General features: G+C 43.2%; 1 protein-coding gene across 2 annotated transcripts in view; it reads left to right on the top strand.

The window, feature by feature from the left end:
* Positions 1–17,652, top strand: part of ITGA9 (integrin subunit alpha 9) — a 354,422-nt gene that overhangs the window by 285,864 nt on the left and 50,906 nt on the right. For both annotated transcript variants that reach the window (XM_068558926.1, XM_068558927.1), the window contains exon 23: positions 5,165–5,272. In XM_068558926.1, the coding sequence (XP_068415027.1) occupies positions 5,165–5,272 (108 nt within the window). The remainder of the gene's footprint in view (positions 1–5,164; positions 5,273–17,652) is intronic.

Below are 17,652 nucleotides of genomic sequence, written 5' to 3'. Positions count from 1 at the left end.
ACACACAGAATTAATCCCTTTGCTGTGTGGTACTCTGCTGTGTAGACCCCTCTGCTCTTCAGTATTTGGAGGGAGAGCTGCATGAATGCTCTGAATGCTGAGGCCAGGCCAGCATCCCTGCCCAAATGGCCCCAAAGGACCCCTTTCAGTTCTCCATCATTCTTCACATTGTGGACAGGGCAGCCTCAAGGATTTGCCGTGTCTCCTTAATCCTGGACTTCTCCACACTGACTCAGCCAGGAGCCCACTCCTCCCACAGAGGGACAGCCTTTCAGAAGTGGGGTTTTACAAGAGCAAAGCAGTGTGAGCGATGGGAACTCCCCCAGGGGAAACACGCTGCTCTCCCAAAGAACAGGGCTGGCTCTTCCATCACATAAGCACTGTGTCCAGCAGGTCCACTCGGTGTGGACTGTGGACACCGTGAAGGACAGCATCCTTCTGGAAGCCAGGGGTGGGCACACTTTTTTTGCAAAGGGCCAGAAGATAAGTATTTAGGCTTCGCGGGCCATCCAGTCTCTGCAGCAACTATGCAACTCTGCTTCTGTAGCATGGAAGCAACCATAGGCCATGCACAAACGAAACTGTAGCTGTGGACACTGACATTTGAATTTCATATCATTTTCACATATCATGACATGTTCATCTTCTTTTGATTTTTTTTCCCAACCATTTAAAAATATAAAACCATATTAGCTCGCAGGCTGTACAAAAGCAGGTGGCGGGCCAGATCTGGTGTACAGGCCATCATTTGCTGAGCCCTGCTCTAAGTACAGACCCTTCAGGCCAGTGCTGTTCAACAGGAGGGTCTTTGAACGTAAAGTTAGAGGGACATAAAGTTAGAGAATCCAGGCATTCTCCTCAATTGACAAATGCGGGAAATGTAGGCCCAGCGGGTAGAGGACATGCTGCAGGGCACAGAGCTGGGATCAGCCAGGCTGGGGCCAGGACTGGGCGGGCATTGCCTGGACACCCCTGTGTAGCTCAGCACCTGCCAGGAGCTGGGGATGAAGTGATGGAGACAGTGTACCGTAATCCACATCCCACATCTCTCCAGCTCTAGCTCCCGAAGCCCTCCCCTGCCTCCCCTCCATCCTTCCCCACAGAGAAGATAGTTTCCCGGTCTGGCATCTGCTGCTATGGCCAAATAATTATTTTTTTTTTTTCCCTGTGGCCACTCCTAGGTGGACCAAGGGGATGACGAATAAAGATGGGGTGAGGGTCCAGAGAGGGAGGCAGTAAAATATTTGTGGCCTCTCACAAACAATGGTCTTCCTTTCTCCAAAGCATTCTCCCAGGCAAGAGGCCTCCGAAGCCATGATGGATAGCACACATCCCAGCTCAGAGAGGAGGCGCCTGCCGGCCAGCTAAGCCCCAGCTGTCACACTCTATGTTTGATTTACAGGGAAAAAGGGAAAGATGAGGTTAGCCTTGCTTTTGAGACCTTAGAGTGATTGCTGGGAATAGGGCCTCAGTGGTTCTGAATTGCTTCTCAGAATTAGTTTCTTTTTCTCCATTGCTTTTTTGTAATTGGATAGAAAACAGATAAAGGCCAGATGGAGTTATTTCATTTTGCTTAAATCATTTTAATTTTAACTACTTACAAATTAAGTAAGTTTAGTTACTTAAACTAAACTTTTGGAGGTGTCTTACAATAAAATATACAGTCAAAAACATTATTGAGAAGGGGTCAAATGACACACATCATGTAATGAAAAGGGTATATGCAGAAATTAACACAACACTGTAAAGTAACTATACTTCAGTAAAATAAAAATTTTTTTTAAAAGAGGGTATAGATGTTGAAAGGAGAAGACAAAAAAGAATAACAATTATACAAAAACATATTCAAAAGATACACAAAATGTTCTTTTCCCCCTCTTTAAAAAAAGAAAGAAAGAAATCTGAGGGCATGTGGTTACATCATGTTTCTCTGAATGCATTTTTGCAGGGAGCTTAAAGTTTCGTATTCAGGCAAAGAGCTTTCTTCTTGTATCCTGACGTAGATACAGGCTGGGGAATAGGGGTGCCAGAAATGAGTGATTGGCATGACCCTTAGATTCTCCTCGTGATTATCAGTTGCCTGAGGAAGTACATAGCATTCCGTTCAGGATTAAGAAAGTTGGCTGGGTCTGAAAGATAGATAGTGTGTGTCATTGATTGGAAGGAAATCCTCTTGTGTTAGCAAAGCTGACAGTTTCCTTGAGAATTCTCTGACGACTAATTTTCTGGTATAACTGTCATTATTCTGACCATCCTGCAGGAAAGCCACTGACCAGGTTGATGGTGATAGTGACCCCCAGAAAAAGGTAGAGATAGTGGGGGAGAATGGGGTCAGGGATATGGATAAAATTCTATGTTTCCTTATTCTGGCAACATCCTTCCTGAAGAAAAGCACAAGTCTTTCCATATAAAGATATTTTTTCTGTGTCTTTTCAAAGCTAATATTCAACAAGCTGCGTCATTGTTTAAAGACTCCACTGCAAATGCTGATGGAAGAAAGGCAGAGATATTAGTCTTGGTTTCAAAGTTTCATCAGAGTTTTCTTAACAGAGACGTAATAATTTGTTGACCATTGATAGTTGGCCGGTTTTTTTTTTTTTTTTTTTTTGCACCATCAGTCATTTCCCTCACCTGAAAAATGATGAAAAATAATACAGATGTTACACAAGAACATTTGCAGAGAGTCAGACGTTAAGACATTTGTTAAAAATAAATAAATAAGGTAATGTAAGCTCTCCCATCCATCTGGTTTTGATGGATGAAATCATGCAAAACAAAATCATAATCTTCTTTTCTTCCCCCCACTTGTGCTTTAGTTGGGATTTCCCAGACAGGTCAATGGGTTTCTCTTCAATTCTGTGCTGTCACATTTCACTTCAAATTAGCTATTTCCATCGTGGTTGGATATTCCTTCCTTTTCTTGTGCCTTAGGGTTGTTGTTATGGGTGAATTGTGTTCTTTCTGAATCAAGAGTTGCCAACAACTGCTCATCCACTCAACCGTTTTTTGTGTCTGTTCTCTGAAGCAGAACTCACTATTGCAAAAAACGAAAACATGCTTTTCTAGGGAAGAGCTTGCTGGAGCTAGATCCTTATACGTTCTGTCAAGTGTGAAGACCCGGTGACTTGTCCAGCCCGTCTCCTGGCTCTGCCCTTCTGACCTCAGCTTCAGAGATGCCCTGAATCCCTGAGTTCTCTGTCTAGCCCCCAGGCCACCAAGCAGTGTTTCATTTCTTCCTCTCTCTTGCTCCTACCCATCTTTTTTTTTTTTTTAAATAATATCTCATATACATTATTGATACTATGTATAAAATAGACAACTGATGGGAACCTACTGTATAGCACAGGGAACTCTACCTAATGCACTGTGGTAACCTAAATGGGAGGGAAGTCCAAAAGGGAGGGGTCATCTGTATGTGTATGGCTGATTCATTTTGTTGTGCAGTGGAGGCTAGCACAACATTGTAAAGCAACCATACTCCAATAAAAATTAATTTTAAAAAATAACAACATCTTTGAGACACGTACCTTAGCGTTTACCTGTTTAAAGTGTGCAAGGCAATGACTTTTTCCACAATTCTGTTTATACAGAATTGTGCAACTGTCACCATAATCTAATTTTAGAACATTTTCATCACCCAAAAAGAAACTCCATACCCATTAGCAGTCATTCCGTACATTAGTCTCCTACTGCTGCTATAACAAATTACTGTGAACTTTATGCCAAATTTATTATCTTACAGTTCTGGAGGACAGAAGCCTGAAAGGGTTTCATTGGGCTAAAAGCAAGGTGTCAGCAGGGCTGCGTTCCTTTCTGGAGGTTCTAGGGAAGAATCTGTTTTCTTACCTTTTCCAGCTTCTAGAGGCTGCCGCATTCTTTGGCTCATGGCCCCCTTCATCTTCAAAGCCAACAATGGCCAGTTGGATCTCTTTTACAATACATCTCCCTGATTCTGACTCTGTCTCCCACTTCCCTATATAAGGACCCTTGCCATTACATTGCACCCACCTGGATAATCCAAGATCATCTCTCGATTTTAAAGTCAGCTGACTAGCAACCTGAAATCCCCCTTGCCATGTGATATACTCAGTTTCCACGGATTAGGACATGGACATCTTTGGGAAGCCATTCTTCTGCCTGCCACACTCCTCATTCCCCCTTCCCCCCAGCCCTAGGCAACCACTAATCTACTTTCTATCTCTACACATCTACCCATCTCTTTTACTCTCCTTCATCTTCCATTTCTTCCTTGAGTTTCGTGTTCAGCCTTTGCTCCATCTCCTTTCCTGTATCGGTCTTTTTGTGGCCGCCATCTTTTCTCTCATTTCTCAGGAGATAATGGGCTGCTGGAAACAGAAAATAGGGAGGACTGTGGTGGGAATGAGAGGGGTAAAGTTTACAGGACCAAATGCTGGGACAGAAAAGAGGTGCACAGGTGTCATCAAACAGTATTAGCAAGTGATAAGCTGTAAGTTATGGAGAAACCAAACCAGCTAGATAGTATAGTAAAAACAGCCCTTTCTGTAAGTTAGGTCATTTGGTTTGGGGACAACCCACTTTTTCTTCGAGGGTCTCAGTTACCTCAAACTGTAAAAGGAAAGGCGTTGGACCAAATAAGTGGTTCTCAAAGTATGTTTCCTGGGCCAGCAACATCAGCATCTCCTGGGAACTCATTAGAAATGCAAATCCTTTAGCCTCCACCCACCCCCTCCCAACCAGACCTACAACTGCAGAAACTCTGGACGTGACCTTGCCCCAATCTATGTTTTGACAAGCCCATCTGGTTATTCTGATATGTGTTAAAGTTCGAGAAATACTGGTCTAGATTATTTCTGAATCCCCACCAAGTGTAATAGTCTATGAGTAAATTTCCAGGTGTGTAAAAAGAAATATAATTTTTAGCTGGAAGAATACAAGAAAATGCTAAAGGGTAAGAAGGTAATTTGAAGGTTTGGGGATGTTAAATGCATATTCGAAAAATTTCTATTTCATTGAAATCTCTTATCATTTGATATTTCACTTCACTTCAAGTCATGACCTTCTGTATCCTAAACCCTAGTATCTCTGTGTATCATTTCAAAGGATTTTAGAGTATATATTGCAGGACGTGAAATGAAGATCTCTATTTCTATTAAAACTTGCCGTGTGTGTCTCACACCCACAGGTCTATAACACTGGGCCAAGCACCCTTCCTGGGTCATCTGTCAGCATCTCTTTCCCCAGTCGCCTGTCACCTGGAGGAGCTGAGATGTTTCATGTGCAGGAGATGGTGGTGAGTTCTCATTTGTTTTCACACTTGCTTTCAGGCTCAAGCCAGGCCATTCACATTTTGTATTCCACCCAAGAGCCCAGAAAGGTTAACTCATTCTACCTTTGGAAACATACCTGGAGAAGCCAGGAGACCTGCAACACCTGAATTTCTACATTGAGACAGCTTGGTTCATGCCATGAGAAGACCTCTTTGGGGATGGGCAAGCGTCAGTTATGAACCTGACTTCTGGGATGGACTTTACTGGCTCTGGGAACCACCAGCAACTGTCTGTAGTCTTGTGCGTATCTGAATGTGTTTTTCTAAGGGGAAGATCCCCAGCACTCATAAAGATTCTCATAGGGTCACTGATGCCTGGAGGGTGAAGGATTCGTTCATAGGACAGAAATGTAGGTTGAAACTCAAATTCATGTGCAGAATATGCCATTCAACTTGATCCTAAGTCAGCTGTAGATGATTTTCTCTCAACTAGGATATGATCGTTCCGCCCACCTCCTTGGCTTCTAGGACATCACATTCCCTTGGTTTCTCCTTTCTCACTGGTTTCCTCCTCATCTCCCCAACTTCTACAGGGCCCAGGGTCTCTTTTTTACCACCCTTAATCTTAGAGATCTCCCCCAGACTCATGGCTTTATATTCAGTCTGTGCTGATGACACCAGATGTTTCTCTCTCCAGTCCAGATCTCTCCCATGAATCCCAGACTTTGACAGTTAACTACCTTCAGGCCATCTCTACCTGGATGCCTAACAGGAATCTCAGTCTTCTGCACAGCTGAACTCTCAACAGTACCCCTCCAAACCTGCTTCCCCCCACGACCTTCTGCATCTCAGCAACAGCTACTCAGTCCTTCCAATTGCTTGAGTCACCCTTGATGCCTTTTCCCCACAATTCACACCTGATCCGTCAGAAAATCTGATGTCTCTGCCTTCTCAACAAATCAGAATGTTACCGCTTTTGACCCTTCTACTGCCAGCACCCTGGCCCAAGGCACTGTCATCTGTCATCTGGGTTATTGCAGCGGCCCCCTCACTCGGGTCCCTGCTCCTGCCTTGGCACCCCTGCCATCTGTTCTTGCCCCAGCGGCAGAGCCAGCCTTCCAAAATCTAAGTCAGGTCATGTCATCCTCTGCTCAAAACCCTCCAGTGGCTCACTTACCCCACAGATTCTTCCAGCACCTCAGCCAACCTCACAGTCTGTCTCCTGCCCCCTCTGACCTCTCCTCCTCCTCCTCCTCCTCTTCGCCACTCTCTCTACCGCAGTCATCCTGCCTCCTTGCTGGCCCTAGAGCATGGCAGATACTCTCCCACCTCCTGAATTTTGCACCGGATCTTCCCTCTACCCAGCACGCCCTCCCCCAGAGAGCCACGTGACCTCCGCCCTCACATCCTCCTGGTGCTTACTCAGATATCACCTCCTCAAAGAGGCCCTCCCTGGCCAGCCTTTGTCCCAGCACCCCTCACCCCCTTTTCCTGCTTGTATTTCACCATCACCCTCATCACCAGCTGACATACCATGTATTTCCCTATTTGACTAGATTATCTGCCTCCTCCTGGCCCCATACAATATAAGGACGGGGATTTCTGTCTGCTCACTGCTGTATTTCCAGGGCCTCCTATATGCAATGCTTGGCATATATTATGTGCTCAATCAATATTTGATATTGGACTGAAAGAAAAAACCCACAGTATAAAACAAAAGGAAGAGTCGTTTACTCTTTCTACATGAATTCAGGAAAAGTTTCATGCTGATAAAAATCGCCTCGGTGTGCCTGAGAGTCTGGAGTGACTGGGTGTGAGGGTGACCCTTCCTGGGAGGGAGGGTGTGTGATGGTTGAGAGAGTCACTACATAAGGAGAGAGAGTGTGGTCCACGTTGAGGGCACCACTGAATTGTTCCTCTTGCACGGGCACATGAGGGACAGCTAGCCAGACAAAGGGACAGTCTCTCCATGGATAGCTTGAAAATCAGGGCAGCAAGACCCACGGCATGTGACACATCTGAGCGCACAGGAGGCTCAGAAAGCGTCATGTGATGGCGATGATGGTTTCCCGCATTGCTGTCTTCTTGGGTCACGTGGGCTGAAACCCTGGACCACGGGAAATGTTGAACGCGGAACACGTGCCCCTCCTGGCTTGCCTGCTTGGCCATCCCCACCGCTCACGGTATTCCATTCCTGCTCCACAAAGTGCCCGTGCCTGGGCGCTCTGCTGAAACAGCGGTAGAAAAGCCCCCCAGTGTTCTGCACCTACAGCTACCACGGTTTGAGCTTAGCGTGAGGTTCCTGCCACCCACGTGCTCCCATCTGCCCCCTTACATAATGTTCATCTCACCAGCCACTCCACCTTGTCCCCACAGCTAGGGATGCTCTCCTCACAGAGCATGTTCTATGAGCCGTTCACATAAACATCTATAATGTCATAGAGAAAAATGCTCCCCCATGGACAAAATTATTTATTGAGCAAAACAAGAAATGTAAGTCACTCGGATTCTGAAAGTATCTCAGCACCAAGTCCACCCCCTTTTCTCTTTACTGATCATCAGACCGAGCAGGAGCCACTCAAAAGGACTTTGGGACGTGTTTGTAAATAGCTGGCTTGGCGGGAAGGCATGAGAAGTGGTTTTTCTGACGATTTGCAGAACTGCCTGACTGATCATCCAGCTGAGTGGACTCTTGAAAACCCAAGTGCTGTGAGCTGCCTGCATTCCGTTCTCTTGAGTTCTCAGAAGCAGACCCTTTGGATTTGCAAACCGGTACTGAGAATTTTCAAAAGTATGTAACAGAATTCTCAAGGACGGCCAAGCCTTTGCTTGGATACACCAGCCCGTATTCAGAGGCCCCTGGCGTTTGTGTGGTATGGAAAATCAAGCTCACTGGCAAATTCTCACTAAGCAAGTAGTGAAGTACTGTGTTCTCATGGACAGTCATCACCGGAGACCAGAGCGATGATGAGACTAGAAACGTAAAAGCCAGTGCGTGATGGATGCAGTGATGAGGCAAGAGTCCCAGGTACTGTTTCAGAGGCTGGTGGGCAGCACACCCTCTACCCTAAAGCCCACAGGGCTGAGAGCAAGGGCGTCCTGCAGCTCAGCCAGGTTCCCAGCCTCGGCCCCTCCCTTGCTCAGCAGCGCCCGAGAATGCCTACTGGGGCAGGTCATACAGCTCGCGACGTCCTCCACTCTGGCCTTTCGGGACTTTGAATAGAGTGGGGCTCTTGTTCTGGGCATTTGGGTGGTTTGGTGCAAGTCAGACTCACTCCTATTAGGAGAAACCAGTACTCCTTCCCTGTATTACACTAGGAGAGGCCCCTAAGGCCTGGTGGCATCCCCCCGTACCCCACCCTCAGCCACCACCATCCCCCAGTCTTGGACAGGCCCCTGGGCAGCCAGGAGCCAGCTGCCTCCTCAGCCACCTGAAGCCCAGGAGCAGAGAGCAGGCATTGAGAGAGGACATATCTTCCATCCCTCCCCACACACCACGGGACCCTCAGATTGTTTCTCTCCCTTCAACAGTGCCCGTGGTATCCATCATCTGTATAGATTGCTGAGGGTGGGCGTGCTGGCTGACCCCACGGGTCTGAGCTATCACCCCACCTAAGGCCCTGACTCTGCAACACAGTTTTCTAACTGTTGGTTCAGAATTCATTCAGAAGTGTCTGGGGCTGCAGCCAGGGTCCCTGGACAGGACAGACCTGCCTCTACACTTCACCAGAGAGTCTTTTGTTCTCCCGAAGTGTTTTTTGAGGTCAAGCTGCCTGTGAGTGGAGAGTGCCTTTGCTCACGTAGGAGAGATTAGTACAGGAAGCCTAGTGCAGTGGGACTCCTTTCTGTGTCCACCCAGCTGAGGTTCCTGGTCTCCTTCCCTCAGAGCAAGTGTTCCAAGCCCCACCACCCTGCTTGTGTTTTATTTAGAAACAGCCTTGGTGGTGGCCTGAGGAACGACCTGCAGTTTCCATTGCCCGCCACCCACTGGGGTTGTGCCGAGTCCTGTGGGGACGCTCGACTCCCCACAGCACAGCCAAAGCATGGGCAGGCCACCACGACCCTAGAGACCATCAGGAGGCCTAGTGGGAGGACCATGAAAATAACAGAGAGAGTGAGAGAGGGGAAGAATGACAGACTTCTCCGGCCCATCTAAAATAAGAATCATCACAGGGACTTCGCTGGCGGTCCAGTGGTTAAGACTCCGCACTTCCACTGCAGGGGGCCCGGGTTCGATCCCTGGTTGGGGAACTAAGATCCCACATGCCGCGCAGTGCAGGCGAAAAATAAATAAATAAATAAATAAAATAAAGATGAATAACTAAAAGTTATAGCAGAGTAGACATTTCCCCCAGAGGTACAGTGCATGTTGATAGTTGAAGTGATAAAAATAAATAAAAATCATCACAAGTGCTAGATCATCCTTGATTTATTCTGCAAACACTGGCAGAGAAAGCACCAGTGATGTTCCAGGCTCTACTAAGAGGAATAAATCACGCAACACTGGCAGAAATTCAGTCTAGCAGGAGGCAGATCTGTGAAATGTAACTGCAGTGCCATGTACCTAATGCAGTCATGGAGGCACGCCCAGACCCAGGGATGTACAGAGGTGTGGACCCCACCCTGGGGAGGGGACAGCAAATGCTTGACGAAGCAGGCTTTTGGAGTCAGGGCTTAGGGGATGTGTAGACGTTCACCAGGAGAACACGTGATGAGAACATTCCAGACAGAGGGAGTGGTCAGCGTGTGTAGGAGTACAGTGGAGGCCCTACCTGGTTCTCCATTCTCTCTGCCCACCTCTTATACATACAGGCAAAGGTGACTGTTCTCTACACCTTCTGCAGGGCGTACAGCAGATGGATTTCTTGGCAGTGTGACAGGGAGTGCTAAACCACTGTCACTTCCCGTGACAGTTGGTGAGGTTCTGGGGTGCATCATTCATTCTGGGGTGCATCATCTGTGTTTGCTCATGGACCCGCACCTTCATTTCTCTTGACTTAGGATTGGGGAAGGCCAGGCGCCCTGCTCCCCGAGGCTAAGCACACGTCGTGGACGTTGCCGGCAAATGATCGGGCTGCTGCAGGGGAGAGTGGCTTCTGTGGGCCTGACTACCCGTGTGAGACAAGCCATAGGCACTTGCTCCGGAGGGAAGGTTCCTGTCTGGATTGAGGATACAGCTTCTCTCACACAGCTTGATAGGAACCTGCCTGGAAAATGTAACGACCTCACTTTGTTGTGGGCCTGCTGCAGAGATGGGCCTTTTAGCAGAGCCCCTGAGCACAGGCCTAAGAGAGGGCCAAGGTAGCACATGTGTCACAAGCTTTATGGCTCATGAAGGCAAGACCTTTTGAACTTGAGTGGGATCCTGCTCCAAACTTAAGTTTACTCGCAGGGGATGAAGGTTCAGGGGAAAGGATGGGAGGTCGTCTCAGGACTCAAGCTTCAGGTGTTGACACTGAAAACCTGTCTGTGAGCAACTTTCTAACACTGGAGAAGGAGGCTTAGGGGTTTGGCTTCTAATAATATGCAGGAAGAAAAAAGTTACAGATGACTTACAGAGAGCGAAGGGCTGGCACTTTATTCCAGGTGAAAGTCCTGGGTCTTTCAAAAAGCTCTAAAAGTAATCTAGAAGAAACATGAAATAAATACCATACCCTTCTTTCTTCCTTCTGCAAAACTATCTGAAAAGGTTTACCTCTCTGGTTTGTTCTGTCCCTACTACTGGGCAGTGATTCTAAAGAACTGACATGATTTCCAGGAAGTAAAATTGGGTGGGAATGAGGGATCATATTCCAAGGAGACACATCAATAACTTTGCCATAGGGTACCATTAGGATATTGATATCAATATAATATCAATACCTGTATTCATTAGAATATCCAAGTTGGTGGCAAGACTTATATCTTAGTAAATTATAACCTCCCCCCTCCCCCTCGCCAGTGCATGTGCACCAGACAAGGCTGCCCGTGATCTAATTTCTGCCAAAATGAGTCAGTTGATACTGGAACCTTAATTAATTTGTGATGAGGATCTCCGTATCCCTATGAAGAAAAGATGCACCTGATATATCAGTGACCACACAGTAGCTTGAACTTAGAAATGGAAGACTGAATTGTTTTCCCCAAGGATGATCTGGGGAAGACAGATCTGCTTAATGAAAGTGGTGTTGGGACCATCAAATCCATCACATTTGATCAAAGGCTAAGGAGTGAACAAATTTCTCCTGAATAACTGACAAAAAATGAATACCACTTACTGCTGTCCTGAGGCTTTAGTGGCTTTTTTTATGTGCTGTTAAATTTAATCCACACAGCAGCTCCATAAGGTAAGGTCATTATCCCAAGTTAAGGAACCAGGACTCAAAGACTTGCCCAACATCACACAGCTGGTAAGTAATAGAGCTGGGTTTGTAGTCAGATCTGTCTGACTTCAAAGCACAGGTACTTCCCCCTGTACTACTGTGCACACCCCTCCTGGGCGCACTGCCCACTCCCCAGTCACCAGAGGTAGACTCAGTCAACAGAACAGACAGAAGATGAGCAGACCACCAAGAATCACCCACTTAATGAGGAGCATCTACCCCAGGACAGCGAGGCACCAACTGCTATCAAAAGAATAACTAACACCAGAGGTTATATTAACGAGGCAAACAGAAGAAGATTTTAGAATGGACAAGACTGATGTCTTCAGAGAGATGCAAAAAGACAGTATTCCCATGAAATAGAATAAACAAGAGTTTTATAAATTTAAAATTTTGATCATTCAAATAAAAACCTTAGTATATGAGCTGTGTAGTAGAATGAATATAAAAGAATAAAGTAGTGGACTGGAAACTTGAGGGATTTCTCAAGAATGTAGTACAGAAGGACCCAAAAAAAGCCAGTTAAACTGTTAACAATCTGGAATGAGGATCTAAATGCTCTCAATATAAGAGTTAGGAGGCTGGCAAGATGGAAGTGAAAGCAAGCCAAGATTCTTGTCTTGTTTGGGGGAAAAGTTTGTGTACCAATTAACTCAAGGCTTTGATAAAAATAAACTTTAAACATGCAAAAATTTTAATGGCAACTTAGAAGAATAAAAGCAATGTAGGACATCCAAACCACTAAAGAATAAGAAGCACTTGAAAAGAAAGAACTCATGAAGAAGCAGGTGAAGGAGAAAAAAATTTTTTACATGTATATATATATATGAGATGGCAAGAATAAATCCAAATATATCAATAATCAGAATAATTGAGAATGAATTAAATGCCTTAGTGAAAGACAGACTTTCAGATGGGTTTTTTTTTTTTGACCCAGGCATAAGTTACTTGTAAGAGACACACCTTTAAAAACGACCCATAATGTAAGGCATTCAAAAAAAGATAAGGCAAATGCTAACAAAAAGAAAGCAGGCATAAGAATATTAATAACAAAATAGAATTGAAGCAAAAAAATTGTTAAACAGGGCCAAAAAAATGTATTTCAGAATGATTAAAGATACAATCCAATGATAATTTGTAATATAAATGAATTTTTATATAACCAATCACATAGCTATAAAAAACATATAAAGTAATACCTGACAGAAAAACAAGGAGAAATTTACACATTCACAGTTACTACAGGAAAATTTAATACACTGTGCTCAAAAATCATGAGTATTTGAATAATGCAACTAACAATTGTGATCTCTTAGAGAGAGAAAGACCAAGACAGAATGAGTCAGAATGTCTGGGTTTCATTAGTACTTGCCTGCTTACCAGCTTTTGGTAACCTTGAGGAAGTCACCTACATTCTCCAAGCTTATTTTCCTCCTCTGTGAAATGGACTATCTACTTCACATGGTGAGGATGGAAGAAGTTAATGTATATGGAGCAATTAGTAGAGTTCCTGGTATGTAAATAAGGGAATGCACATTCTTTTCAAACATAGTGAACATTCACAAATTACCCATGTATTGCACCACAAAAGCAAATCCCAATAGAATTTCAAAAGTCAAAGTAATACAAGCCACATTCTCAGACCACAATGCAATAAACTTGGAAGTTGACAACAAAAGTTTAGCCAAACAACCAACCAAAAACAGAACTATTGGGGAATTTTTAAACACCATCTTAATTTACTTTTTAGATAAAAGAGAAATCAAAGAGGAAGGAATAAACAAATTAGAAATGAAAGACAGTGAAAGCTTGTTCATATCAAAACTAATGGTTGTAGACAAAACCCACACAGAAGAAAATGTCACTATTCATATACAGAAAACAGGAAAGACTGAAAATAAGTGACCTAAACTGGCAACAAGAGCTAGTAAAAGGACAATAAAATAAATTCAACTGTAAGAAAGTAAAGTGAAGATATCATTGAAGATAAAGCAAAAGTCGTGAAATGGAAAAAAATCAAAAGTATTCTACATCAATAAAACTAAAAACGAGGGCTTTTTTTTGTCCAGTAAAATAGATGAACCTATAGCAAATTTGATCAGGAAATGAAAAAGAGTGGTAATGCCAAAAAACCCTAGAAATGATCAAAGAACTACACTCACATGGAGAAGATTTTTAAATTATAAGATATTATTTTCACAATATAATGCCCGCAAATATAAAAAGCCTAAAAGAAGTGTTATGAGGTAAAAAATCCAGCTAGACCAATTACCTCAGGAAAAAATATGAGTAGTATACAGACATCAAATTATAATGCTGTACACCTGAAACTTATATAATTAAAGAAAAATGAAGTGTAGTCAAAGACTTGTGCCTTAAAAAAGCACCAGACCCAGATAGCTATTTAGGTAAGCTCTACCAACCTTTCAAGGAACAGATAATTTCTGTGTTATATAAGCTGTTCGAGAGAGTAGAAAAAGATGAACAGCTCATTCTAGGATAGTAACATAACCGTGATTCCAAAACTAGAAATGGAGAATGGGCATTAACACAAAAAAGGAAACTGCAGGCCAAACTCACTTTGAAAACAGAAACAAAAATTCTAAATGTTTGCAAATCGATTCCTTTTAGAAGAAGAATCTATCCTGAGTAAAGAAGGATGTAATCCAGGAATGCTAGGTTGATTCTCCATAAAGAAATTGATTAACATTATTCACTCTATTAATAGTAAAGGGATGAAAGATGATATAACCAGATGATTGTCTTGATGAGGGCTTCTAAAAAGTCAAAAATTAAATTTAACATCCACTTTTTTTTTTTTTTTTTTTTTTAACTTCTAGTAAGGAAGGCATGGAAGGGAACTTCCTTGGCTTGACAAAGGTCCCCTATCAGAACCTATAGAAAACTCCCACCTGATGCTGGAACATTAGGAGCTGTCCCACCTGCGGAGTGGAGGCATGAGTTCCTGCTTTTGTCTCTCCAGTTTAGCAGTGTTGGACGTCATAGGAATAAAAAGAAATGAATAACCTTTATTGTCAAGAAAGAAACCAAAGTATCCCTATTGCAAACAATGTTATTGTCTCCCTAGAAAATCCAAGAGAATCAGTTGACTCAATATGAGGCTTTGTGAATGCCGCAAGTAAAAGCTTGGGCACACTTATAAACTGCCTGACCTTTGAATGCATTCCCCAAGCCACACACAGGTCCATCAGCTAAGGGTGGAAGCCTTACTGGATCAAGATATTTCTCTGCAACCTCTGACCAAACATTGACTGATAATTAAGCTATACTGATCCAGGACAACCTCTAGGAAAACAGGTTTAAAAATAAAAACAAGTGTAGAAAAAATTACTGAGCAGAGACATCAAAGGCTACACACTTCATGAGAAACAGGCTCCACAGAATAGTTAGTCCTGGCAAGTCAGTAAACAAACGAGCAAAACCAAAAAAGAACTGAAAGAAAAGAGAATACAGCCATCCCTCAGTATTTGTGGAGGATTGATTCCAGGACTGCCCTATGGATACCAAACTCCATGGGTGCTCAAGTCCCTTATATAAAATGGCATAGTATTTGCATATAACCTACACACTTCCTACCATATTATTTAAATAATCTCTAGGTTATTTATAATAACTAATACAAAGTAAATGCTATGTAATAAATAGTTGTAAATACAATGTAAATGCTACATAAATAGTTGCTGGAAGGCAACAAATTCAAACTTTGCTTTTTGGAACTTTCTGGAATTTTTTTTCCCAAATATTTTCAATCTGTGGTTGATTGGACCCACAGATGCAGAGCTTGTGGATAAGAAGGGTCAACTGTAAAGAAAAAGAAGTAAAGCCTCAGAGACGTGGGGACACCATAAAGCATAACAAAATACACATATTTAGAGTTCCAGAGGAGAGGATAGAGAGGAGGGAGCAGAAGAAATATCTGATGAAATAATCACCCCAAACAATCGAGATATATAAACTCCTTCACAATAAATGAAGAAAATTGTCTATCCATTTGGGAAGAAATTACGGAAAACCTGTACCTCACTTAGAAAAAAAAATAGATGGATGAAAAAGTTACATGTAAAGAAGAAGAAGTATTAGTAGAAAGTGCTGAATATTTTCATAATCTTTAGATGGGAAAGCTCTTCTTCATAAGCAAGTCATAAATTCTAGAACCCGTAAGAGAAGGCTGACAAATTTAAATCTATACAAATACCAAAATCTTGTGTGATCAAAATACATCATAAACAAAACTAAAAGATATTTGGGAGAATATACTGGCAACATAGTTCACAGACAAATAATATATAAATAACTTCTACAAATCAATAAGGAAAATGCCAAAAATTATAAAAATGGGTAAAGGGATAGGAACGGGAAATTCACAAAAGAAGAAATTTTAATGACAAACATATAAAAGAATTTAATGGCAAATGAACATTAGCCTTACCAGTAATCAGAGCAACGCAAACTCAAATGAAAATGAGGTCTTTCCCCCCATTAAACTGGCGAAAATCTAAAAGACTGTTAATATCCATTGTTGGTTAAGATGAGGGCAAATGGGCGCTCCCAAATACTGTTGGTGTGAAGGGCAATTTGACAGTAACTATCAGAATTTAAAATACGAATACCAACAATTCCACTTTTCAGATCCTGCCTCAGAATTCTCACATAGTATATATAGTAGAAGTTGCTAACTTTTTGATAGTAGATGTGAGTGGTCATCGTTCTCAGCTTAAACGTAGGCTTTTCTTGTGTTGGTGAAGTAGAAAATAATAATACTCCATTAGTATTCTGAGAAGGAGCTATTAGGTTTAGGCTAAAAAAAGTAGTAATATTAATAACAACAATAATAATGATAATAAATTTTTATTAAGAACTTACTATAGTTGAGGAACTGTACTAAATACTTTACCTGGACAAATTCTTTTAATTTTCATGATAGTTTGATGAGGAAACAGAGGCAAAGACAAAGGGATGGCCAAGGTCACAGGGTCAGTAAATAGCTAGGTTGATGTCTGCTCTTGACCACTAAACTGTACAGCCACTACAAGGCCTCATAACACCGTTTTGTCTGGACTTGTAGCTGTCCAGCAGCCATAGCATCACCTGGAAGTGACAAATGTAGAAAGGTAGAATCTCAGGTGCCACCCAGACTTGGTGAATTAGAATCTGTGTTTTAACAAGATCCCCAGTGATTCCTTTGCACATTAATATCTAAGAAGCCGTGGTCTAAAGCATGTTACTTAATTCTCTCCGAGCTTCCCTTTCCTCATCTATAAAATGGTGATGACAGTCCTTGCCACGAAAGGCTGTTGGGGGGTGGGGGGTGGGGTTTAATCCACACCTTCATTTATTCAGCAAATGCTTTGCATGCACCCTATGGCAAGCACTAGGTTACTACGGGGAACAAAACAGACAAAAAATAATAATTTCCAGCCCTCGTGTAGCTTACATTCTGGTAGAGGCAAGTAATAAATAAGTAAAATGTATAGTACATTGCATGATAGGAAATGCTTTGGAGAAAAATAAAGGAGGCAAGGGGGTGAGAGTGGGGAAGTTTGTGGTTTTAAATAGAGCTGTCAGAGCAGGTCTTGCTGAGACCTTCATTCAGGGTTGGGGCGGGGGAGGACCCAAGTTGTCGCAGGAGTTTGTAACGTGATCATCTTTGTTCATAAGGCCTTGCCAAGCCTGTGTTTTCTGATCATTCTCTTTCCTTGATTTGGCGCTACTTGGTTTCTCTCCTTTACAATTCCAACCCCGCATGCTGCCCCTGCGTGGTGGTGTCCGTGTCCGAATTGGAAACCAGGAGTCTCTTTGTGTGTACTCGTCAGCACTCACTCTGGGGGAGGTCTCTTCCCAGAGTGAATCACTTATCTCGCCGGCCACAGCAGTTGACAGTAACACTGATTTTTGAAGCTGGCTGGCTGTTAAGGCACATTTTGCATGAGGAAAGTCCTGGGTTTTATGACTTAGTTATGTTTGGAGGGTAGTTGCAACAAGAAATCTCCCTGCAGCAGGCTTGCTGGAGGCCAAGACATA

This window comes from Eschrichtius robustus, chromosome 12 (genome assembly GCF_028021215.1).
Source record: "Eschrichtius robustus isolate mEscRob2 chromosome 12, mEscRob2.pri, whole genome shotgun sequence".
Lineage (NCBI taxonomy): Eukaryota > Metazoa > Chordata > Mammalia > Artiodactyla > Eschrichtiidae > Eschrichtius > Eschrichtius robustus.
The sequence above is the reverse complement of the archived record's forward strand: the minus strand, read 5'-3'. Positions and strand labels throughout refer to the sequence as shown.